Source organism: Oncorhynchus mykiss, chromosome 23, assembly GCF_013265735.2.
Source record: "Oncorhynchus mykiss isolate Arlee chromosome 23, USDA_OmykA_1.1, whole genome shotgun sequence".
Classification (NCBI taxonomy): Eukaryota; Metazoa; Chordata; class Actinopteri; order Salmoniformes; family Salmonidae; genus Oncorhynchus; species Oncorhynchus mykiss.
Genome location: NC_048587.1, coordinates 56,880,351 through 56,890,633, shown reverse-complemented (window position 1 = coordinate 56,890,633; position 10,283 = coordinate 56,880,351). Strand labels below are relative to the sequence as shown.

Sequence of the window (10,283 nt, the reverse complement as noted above, 5' to 3'; positions counted from 1 at the left end):
AACAAAAAGCGGCAAAAATCAACACTCAACAAAGAGCGGCAAAAATCAACACTCAACAAAGAGCGGCAAAAATCAACACTCAACAAAGAGCGGCAAAAATCAACACTCAACAAAGAGCGGCAAAAATCAACACTCAACAAAAAGCGGCAAAAATCAACACTCAACAAAGAGCGGCAAAAATCAACACTCAACAAAGAGCGGCAAAAATCAACACTCAACAAAGAGCGGCAAAAATCAACGCTCAACAAAGAGCGGCAAAAATCAACACTCAACAAAGAGCGGCAAAAATCAACACTCAACAAAAAGCGGCAAAAATCAACACTCAACAAAGAGCGGCAAAAATCAACACTCAACAAAGAGCGGCAAAAATCAACACTCAACAAAGAGCGGCAAAAATCAACGCTCAACAAAGAGCGGCAAAAATCAACGCTCAACAAAGAGCGGCAAAAATCAACACTCAACAAAGAGCGGCAAAAATCAACACTCAACAAAGAGTGGCAAAAATCAGCACTCAACAAAGAGCGGCAAAAATCAACACTCAACAAAGAGCGGCAAAAATCAACACTCAACAAAGAGTGGCAAAAATCAGCACTCAACAAAGAGCGGCAAAAATCAACACTCAACAAAGAGCGGCAAAAATCAACACTCAACAAAGAGCGGCAAAAATCAACACTCAACAAAGAGTGGCAAAAATCAGCACTCAACAAAAAGCGGCAAAAATCAACACTCAACAAAGAGTGGCAAAAATCAACGCTCAACAAAGAGCGACAAAAATCTTGTAATAAATAATGTGGAAATTGAACAGTAACTGGAGTAACACTAGATTGTAAACTGTCATGGTCAAAACATATTGATGCAGGAGTAACTAAGATGGGGAGAAGTCTGTCTATAATAAAGCGCTGCTCTGCCTTCTTAACAACACTATCAGCAAGGCAGGTCCTACAGGACCTAGTCTTGTCGCACCTTGACTACTTTTCTGTCTTGTGGTTAGGTGTAACAAAAAAGGACAATTGCAATTGTCTCAGAACAGGGCAGCATGGCTGTCCCTTGGATGTACACAGAGAGCTAATATTAATTTTAGCATGTCAATCTCTCTTGGCTGAAAGGGGAGGAGGAATTGACTTCATCACACATTTTATTTATGAGAGGTACATGTTGAGGGACTGTGAAGAGACCTCTTTGTGGCATGTCTTGTGGGGTATGCATGGGTGTCCGAGCTGTGTGACAGTAGTTTAGAAACACAGCTCAGACACCCATACATATCCCACAAGACATGCCACAAAGAGGTCTCTTCACAGTCCCCAAGTCCAGAACAGACTATGGGAGCCACACAGTACTACATAGAGCCATGACTACATGGAACTCTATTCCACATCAAGTAACTGATGCAAGCAGTAAAATTTGATTTAAAAACAAATAAAAAAAACACCTTATGGAACAGCGGGGACTGTGAAGCAGCACAAACATTGGCAGACACACACACACAATAACATACGCACTCTACATATCCATAGATTTAGTACTGTAGATATGTGGTAGTGGTGGAGTAGGGGCCTGAGGGCACACAGCGTGTTGTGAAATCTGTGAATGTATTGTTATGTTTTAAAAATTGTATAAACTGCATTCATTTTGATGGACCCAAGGAAGAGTAGCTGCTGCTTTTGAATTTATGTTGAATTAAGTATGTAACACCAAAAAATGTGGAATAAGTCAAGGGGTATGAACACTTTCTGAAGGTACTGCACATGCCTATAAATACTTGTAATATAATAGATGTAAATGATTATGAACTTTTAATCTCTGCCTGGCCGGACTCTGCCTGGCCAGTTCCCCTCTCTCCACTGGGATTCTCTGCCTCTAACCCTATTACAGGGTCTGAGTCACTGGCTTACTGGTGCTCTTTCATGCCGTCCCTAGGAGGGGTGCGTCACTTGAGTGGGTTGAGTCACTGATGTGATCTTCCTGTCTGGGTTGGCGCCCCCCCTTGGGTTGTGCCGTGGCGGAGATCTTTGTGGGCTGTACTCGGCCTTCTCTCAGGATGGTAAGTTGGTGGTTAAAGATATCCCTCTAGTGGTGTGGTGGCTGTGCTTTGGCAAAGTGGATGGGGTTATATCCTTCCTGTTTGGCCCTGTCCGGGGGTGTCCTCGGATGGGGCCACAGTGTCTCCTGACCCCTCCTGTCTCAGCCTCCAGTATTTATGCTGCAGTAGTTTATGTGTCGGGGTTAGTTTGTTATATCTGGAGTACTTCTCCTGTCTTATCTGGTGTCCTGTGTGAATTTAAGTATGCTCTATCTAATTCTCTCTTTCTCTCTTTCTTTCTCTCTCTCGGAGGACCTGAGCCCAGGACCATGCCTCAGGACTACCTGGCATGATGACTCCTTGCTGTCCCCAGTCCACCTGGCCGTGCTGCTGCACCAGTTTCAACTGTTCTGCCTGCGGCTGTGGAACCCTGACATGTTCACCGGACGTGCTACCTGTCCCAGACCTGCTGTTTTCAACTCTCTAGAGACAGCAGGAGTGGTAGAGATACTCTTAACGATCGGTTATGAAAAGCCAACTGACATTTACTCCTGAGGTGCTGACTTGCTGCACCCTCGACAACTACTGTGATTAATATTATTTGACCATGCTGGACATTTATGAACATTTGAACATCTTGGCCATGTTCTGTTATAATCTCCACCCGGCACAGCCAGAAGAGGACTGGCCACCCCTCATAGCCTGATTCCTCTCTAGGTTTCTTCCTAGGTTTTGGCCTTTCTAGGGAGTTTTTCCTAGCCACCGTGCTTCTACACCTGCATTGCTTACTGTTTGGGGTTTTAGGCTGGGTTTCTGTACAGCACTTTGAGATATCAGCTGATGTACGAAGGGCTATGTAATACATTTGATTTGATTTTGATTTGATTTGAATACTCATACATTTTTTATATTATAAATGTTCTAAATGCTTATGAACTGTAATGTGTATAAATGTTAGCAAATAATATTTACCTGAGAAATATTTACCTGAGCTGACTGGCCATTGTAGTCACCACGGTGTGGCCTATTTTGGTTCTTCTTGTTCTTGGGCCTGTCTCTCTCTGGTCTCTTCGGTCTCTCCAGAGAGGAGTTATAGCAGTCAGAACTGGAGCTACTGGAAGGGGAGTGGTGCTGGGAAAGAGAGAGGATATTTAAGATGGTTTGGGACTGCACGATTCACGCACATTTTGAGTCTCCCATTAGTAAACAACAATTGGAGTTTTAAATGCATAATCTCAACTGAAACAGGTTCATAATCTCAACTGAAACAGGTGCATATCTCAACTGAAACAGGTCTGTAGAAAATAACCAAGGAAGAAGAAAATATAACGTCTAAGATAAATCGATATGTAGACTTAAAGGTCAATGAAGTAAAATTCAATTCAATTCAATTGAGAGAGGTGAGCGGGGCTGGTGGGAGAAGGTGGTGCGGCAATGTAGGTATATTCGCGCACTAGAATGGTTGTTCTAGGTACCACCAGCGGGTGTCGCTTCAACCAAACTCAAAAGTGAATTTGACCATAAACAGATTCGAGCAGTTTCATGCAGGTTCTAGACTAAATGTTATGCTGTTCAACCAAACCAGTTTGCTAGGTTTCTGGGGTATAACAAAACAATAATTTAGCTGAATGCATTATTAGGCTATGAATGCGTTATTGCGCAGTAATATGTTTATGTTTGGCGTATACCTGCTCCACTCCCTTGATGTTTTCCTAGGAATTAATGTAACGGGACAAAGGCATTGCAGCATATATTAATAATGGGGAGTTGATTTGGCCTAATGAAAATAATAAAATAAGGCTAAATGGCAAAGCACCCCCTTTACGCGCAAATAAAGTTTACAAACTCACTAATCAACTTCTGCAATGACTTGCTGTAAATTGATCGCTGTCACTGTATAATAATAGCTCCCCAGTCATAAGAACTCCCATAGCAATAGTTTTGTTCCACCCCATGAACTCAAAGATAGTTGCCTGCTCTATTCTGCCGTTTGAGTCTGGGGATCGCGTCACAGCCTATGAGAAGGACAGAACATTGGAGAGAGTGACGCAAATGTGTTGTCGAGCGGTGGCAGGGATTATTCTTTCATTATCCATTTAATCGCTTTTCAAAGTCTAGGAGTCGTCAATTAGGGTTAGGTAGTAGATGTATGTTCACTATCATCATAGCCCATCTAAAAGCGCACGGCACCGCATCCCAACGGTCGCTCTGCACCACAACGCGCTTCTGATGAGCAGGGTCTTCCATTCCATCCTGAGTCCACCAACTGCAAGTTCAGTTGAGCAAACTCTGCAGAGGAGCGTCGGAAATCGGAGTGGATTTCGTTGGTTTTCTATTATTTAAACACCTGACTAAAATTCCACTATTTGGAGAAAAACTCGGACATCATCCAACATCAATTCAGTTGGATTTAAAGTCATGGAACTATCAGTGCTGCGCAGCAGTTTGCTTTTGCTATGTGTGACAACTATCCAAACTTGCCATGGTGGCGGACAGGTTAGTAGCCTATTTAACACATTATCATCTGTAGACAAGTGCATGGTAACATTAGGCTACATGCTTATAACATGTTTTGGTGGAAAAGTGTTGCACAAATTATACTGAACAAAATTAAAACGCAAAATGCAACAATTTCAAAGAGTTTACTGAGTTACAGTTCATAGAAGTAAATCAGTCAATTAAAATAAATACATTAAGCCCTAATCTATGGATTTCACATGACTGGGGAGGGGTGCAGCCATGGGTGTGCTTGGGGGGGGGGGGGGGGGGGGGGGGGGGGCGGTCCAGCCAATCAGAATACATTTTCCCCACAAAAAATAAAACCACATTTTATTTGTCACATGCTCCGAATACAACAAGTGTAGACCTTACAGTGAAATGTTTACGTACAAGCCCTTAGCCAACGATGCAGTTCAATAAATAGAGTTAAGGAACTACTTAATAAACTAAAGTAAAAAATCTAATACAAAGTAACACAATAAAATAACAATAACGAGGCTATATACAAGGGGTACTGGTGCCGAGTCAATGTGCTGGGGTACAGTGACCATACATAGATAAAAAAAAAAAGCTTTATTACAGACAAATACTGCTCAGCACTGAACGATGCCAGACAGGCAGTCCTATCTCCCAGGCGGTGCAACTCCCAAGACCACAGCCAATCACATGCAAGCAACAACGCAGCTAACTTGGTTAGTCTTGTGAGCGAACTAGCTAGCTAGCTAATTAGAATCCCTGCAATGAGCCTTACCTATGAAACAGCCTACAAGGCAGCATCCTGACATTATCTCGACAACACAACTTTTTATTATGTGGTGATCAAGAGAGAAAAATAATTTGTGGTTCTTAACACAACAAGGGTCTTTTTTATTTGTATTCATATGTGCTCTCTGGACTTCCATACTCATCACAACTCTTTATGTTAGGGTCAGAAAAGTAGGCTACATTAACACACCTAGGCCTGTATAAATATGTGTTGCAAGTGTTTTGTTGACTGTAAACTTAGTTCTTCATGTTCTGCCTCAGACAAAACAACCCATAACTTGGGATTGCTATCCATGTGTAACCGATGTGAAATGGCTAGCTAGTTAGCGGTGGTGCGCACTTATAGTGTTTCAATCGGTGGCGTCACTCACTCTGAGACCTTTAAGTAGTTGTTCCCCTTACTCTGCAAGGGCTGTGGCTTTTGTGGCGTGATGGGTAACGACGCTTCGAGGGTGACTGTTGTCGATGGTTTGAGCCCAGGTAGGGGCGAAGAGAGGGACGGAAGCTAAACTGTTCCACATGTTCTGTTTCCAGGTTCAGCCATGATTTGAGCATGTTGCCTACTATTATTAACCATGTCCTCATCAGAAATGAGGAAGGACTGTGCTTACAGGATGACACAAATGTCCCATTGAGTGTGGCAAATTACCCATTGAAAGTTTATAAGAGGGAAGCCATGAGCACTGACTCTTGGATTCATTTTGGCGTCTTTGGCCAGGAGTCTAAAACAATCCATTTGGATATGAGTCCACTGTTCACATTGTTGTGTGTGTGTGTTGTGTGGGTATGTGTGAGTGTGTGTGTGTGTTGTGTGGTTATGTGTGTGTACGTGTGTATTTGTGTGTGGATTGTGTGTGTGTATGTATGTGGGTTGTGTATGTAGGTTGTGTGTGGGTTGTGTACGTGTGTGTGTATCTGTGTGGGGGTTGTTTGTGTGTGTTGCTAGGTTGAATATGAGTCCACTACTGTGTCAGCTGTTGGCATTCCCCTTTAGCCAATGGGGGAAGAGATGTCAAAGAAAATAAGAGGAGGGGATTGAAGTATAGGACTCTTGGGCAGTCCACCTCTGAGAACCCTTAGAAATTGGATGCAGATTGGAGTTTTCTTTATTCCATCTTGTTCTAAGGGCAGAAACACATGTGATCAGTTAAGGTTAGGTAAGTGTCATTTCAAGTATGTAAGGTATGCCTTCACCTGACATTATGCTTTTCTACAGACTTGTTATTATTATTGAAAAGGATTAGCAAACTGCTATTTCACTGTTCTCTGAGCCTTTGGAATGGGCTTATCTGTCAGTAAGTAGCCTGCTCTCAAATAGCTCACTGTTCATAGGCTCATTGCATCCAGGCTATGTGCTGAAACGGAATACAAAGCTGGTCCATTCAGTCATTGTTATCCAAGGAGTCTGTGGCTGTGTCCCAAATGGCACCCAATTACCTATATAGTGCATAACTTTGTATGGATTCTGATCAAAAGTAGCTCACTATATAGGGAATAGGGTGTAATTTGGGAAGCAACCTGTGTCTCTCTTGCCATACAAAATATACAGAGGGCCAAGGTTCTGGACAGAGGTCTGACTGATAGACATCTGCCAAACAGCTTTGGTCCAGCTGCTGTATGGTCTGCCACTGGAGAAGAAGGAAAAAGTGGAGAAGGGAGAAGGGATGAGAGAGGAGAGAGAGAGAGAGGAATGGCATCTTCTAACATGTTCCTTCAGGTGAGTACCAGGGGGAGGGGCTGGAGGGCTAGCGGAGACAGCGGAGGCTAGAAGGGTTAACATGGGTTACTGACTGTATGGGATGAATCCAGGGTGTGACTTCTGAATCTTCCATGCCACAGATTAACAATAAAACAGTAATTATTACGTTCATGATTTTACATTGGTCTTGTTGGGAGTTCAGAACCTTGCAGCTGTGGATTCTCTGAATTCATAACCAGGTGGCCACATCATATAATAATAACAATACAATTATATTCAGAACATGTTACTGGTCTTGTTGGAAACCCAGACACCTGTCCAGCTGTGGAATTGGATTGTGATTTGTTTTGGTAACGGTTGATGAAAATGCTAGGGAACACTGGCGGAATGTCAACATTTGTAACTACAGCCACCACAGAACCCACCCACCACCAGACATTCTAATGTTCAATTTGGTTTGTGTCCCAAATGGCAACCTATTCCCTATATAGTGCGCTACTTTAGACCAAGGCCCATAGTGCTCTGGTCAAAATTAGTGCTCTAGTCAAAATCCATTACATAGGGAATAGGGTGCCACTTGGGATGGAGACTTGGCGTTGATCGGGTGATGTCATTAAGTACCACAGCTGTCCTTTGCTTGTTAAATCATACCTGCCTCTACTCACATTTTATGATGATTACATGTACTGTGGATTTTATTGGAAGTTGTTATTTATTGACGTTTTCTCTTTTTAATTATGTAGTAATACTGTCATATTGCAAATCATGGTTTATTTATATGCTTCCCATTAAATGGATATTAAACATGGCTGACTTTTATTTGACCAGTTATGTGTGACTTAGAAATAAGTTGTGGCTTGGTAAACTGAAAGCCAACATTCCCTAGTTTCTCATTTCCTGGTTATGTACTACTGGTAAGTGCTTCTTGATTTACATATACACTTGAAGTCGGAAGTTTACATACACTTAGGTTGTAGTCATTGAAACTCATTTTTCAACCACTCCACAAATTTCTTGTTAACAAACTATAGTTTTTGCATGTCGTTTAGGACATCTACTTTGTATATGACACAAGTCATTTTTCCAACAATTGTTTACAGACAGATTATTTCAGTTATAATTCACTGTATCACAATTCCAGTGGGTCAGAAGTTTGCATACACTAAGTTGACTGTGCCTTTAAACAGCTTGGAAAGTTCCAGAAAATGACATGGCTTTAGAAGCTTCTGATGGGCTAATTGACATAATTTGAGTCAATTGTAGGTGTACCTGTGGATGTATTTCAAGGCCTACCTTCAAACTCAGAGACTCTTTGCTTGACATCATCAAAAGAAATCAGCCAAGACCTCAGGAAAAAATTGTAGGCCTCCACAAGTCCGGTTCATCCTTGGGAGCAATTTCGAAATGCCTGAAGGTACCACGTTCATCTGTACAAACAATAGTACGCAGGTATAACCGCCAACGGACCACGCAGTCATCATACTGCTCAGGAAGGAGATGCGTTCTGTCTCCTAGAAATGAACATACTTTGGTGCGAAAAGAGCAAATCAATCCCAGATCAACAGCAAAGGATCTTGTGAAGATGCTGGAGGAAACAGGTACAAATGTATCTATATCCAGTATATGTCGAGTCTTATATCGACATAACCTGAAAGGCCACTCAGCAACGAAGAAGCCACTTCTCCAAAACCACCATAAAAAAGCCAGACTATGGTTTGCAACAGCACATGGGGGCAAAGATCGTACTTTTTGGAGAAATGTCCTCTGGTCTGATGAAACAAAAATAGAACTGTTTTGCCATAACGACCATCGTTATGCTTGGAGGAAAAGGGGGAGGCTTGCAAGCCGAAGAACACCATCCCAACCTTGAAGCACGGGGGTGGCAGCATCATGTTGCGGGGGTGCTTTGCTGCAGGAGGGACTGGTGCACTTCACAAAATAGATTGCATCATGAGGGGCAAAATTATGTGGATATATTGAAGCAACATCTCAAGACATCAGTCAGGAAGTTAAAGCTTGGTCATAAATGGGTCTTACAGAATGGACAATGACCCCAAGCATACTTCCAAAGTTGTGGCAAAACAGCTTAAGGACAACAAAGTCAAGGTATTGAAGTGGCCATAACAAAGCCCTGACCTCAATTCTATGTAAAAATTGTGGGCAGAACTGAAAAGTGTGTGCGGGCAAGGAGGCCTGCAAACCTGACTCAGTTGCACCAGCTCTGTTAGGAGGAATGGACCAAAATTCACCCAACTTATTGTGGGAAACTTGTGGAAGGCTACCCGAAACTTTTGACCCAAGTTAAACCATTTAAAGGCAATGCTACCAAATACTAATTAAGTGTATGTAAACTGCTGACCCACTGGGAATGTGATGAAATAAATAAAAGCTGAAATAAATCATTCTCTCTACTATTATTCTGACATTTCACATTCTTTAAATAAAGTGGTGATCCTAACTGACCTAAGACAAGGAATTTTTACTAGGATTAAATTTCAGGAATTGTGAAAAACTGAGGTTAAATGTATTTGGCTAAGGTGTATGTAAACTTCTGACTTCAACTGTAAATGGTATGTTGTTTTCATGTTTGACCAGTAATATATTTCTTTATTTTACAGAACTGCATGGACAGTTGTAAACGTTTCTGTTCTGCTACATTAACATATATGTACTGTACGTCTCTGTCTCCAGAACTGCATGGACAAACACCAGTTGGTTGGTGTTCTCCGTCAGATGGAGAAGTTTCTGAAGGGACAGGAGATGAGATTCACAGAGGGACTACGCATCATGAAGTCCAAACTGGCAACCCTACAGAACTCTGTGTCCAAGCTACCGCAGGCCGACCAGTCGGCTGGTGAGTAGACAGAGAGAATGACCATTCTCCACCACTCTGCTGCACCTGACATGCAGGTCTTCTATAGCCATGTAGAGATCTGGGACCAGTCTAGGTGTTCTTGTCACTGTCTTGCTCTCTCTAAACAAGATTAATAAATAGAGGAGAAAACTGGAGCTAATTGAAGGAGATTTTGGAAATGCTTCTTTAATATTGAAACCCGAAATCTACATTGATTGACCTTCAATTTTCGTCTCTTTTGAAGCACCTTGGTTAGAGAGAAAGGTCACCTAGTCTGCTCCTGGCCTGGTCCACTTTCATTGTCTTCAAGAGTGTCTGAATGTTCTCCTCTCTACTGTGGAGACATAACATTCTAACCAGAGGGGAAGGGGAGGAGTGTTAGAGCCTAGACAGTAGTGTATGGTCTACCATCATTGGGTTTTTGAGAAATTATGGTATTGTTTACT

General features: G+C 42.2%; 1 protein-coding gene across 2 annotated transcripts in view; it reads left to right on the top strand.

Annotated features, from left to right (window-relative positions):
* Nucleotides 1-3,990: 3,990 nt before the first annotated feature.
* Nucleotides 3,991-10,283, top strand: part of LOC110503005 (fibulin-7) — a 30,064-nt gene continuing 23,771 nt past the window's right edge. Inside the window, exons 1-3 of one of the 2 annotated variants that reach the window (XM_021581369.2) lie at nt 3,991-4,516; nt 6,834-7,001; nt 9,675-9,837. In XM_021581369.2, the coding sequence (XP_021437044.2) occupies nt 4,439-4,516; nt 6,834-7,001; nt 9,675-9,837 (409 nt within the window). In that variant the 5' untranslated portion in view covers nt 3,991-4,438. The remainder of the gene's footprint in view (nt 4,517-6,833; nt 7,002-9,674; nt 9,838-10,283) is intronic. The other variant, XM_036960867.1, reaches the window with a different exon arrangement.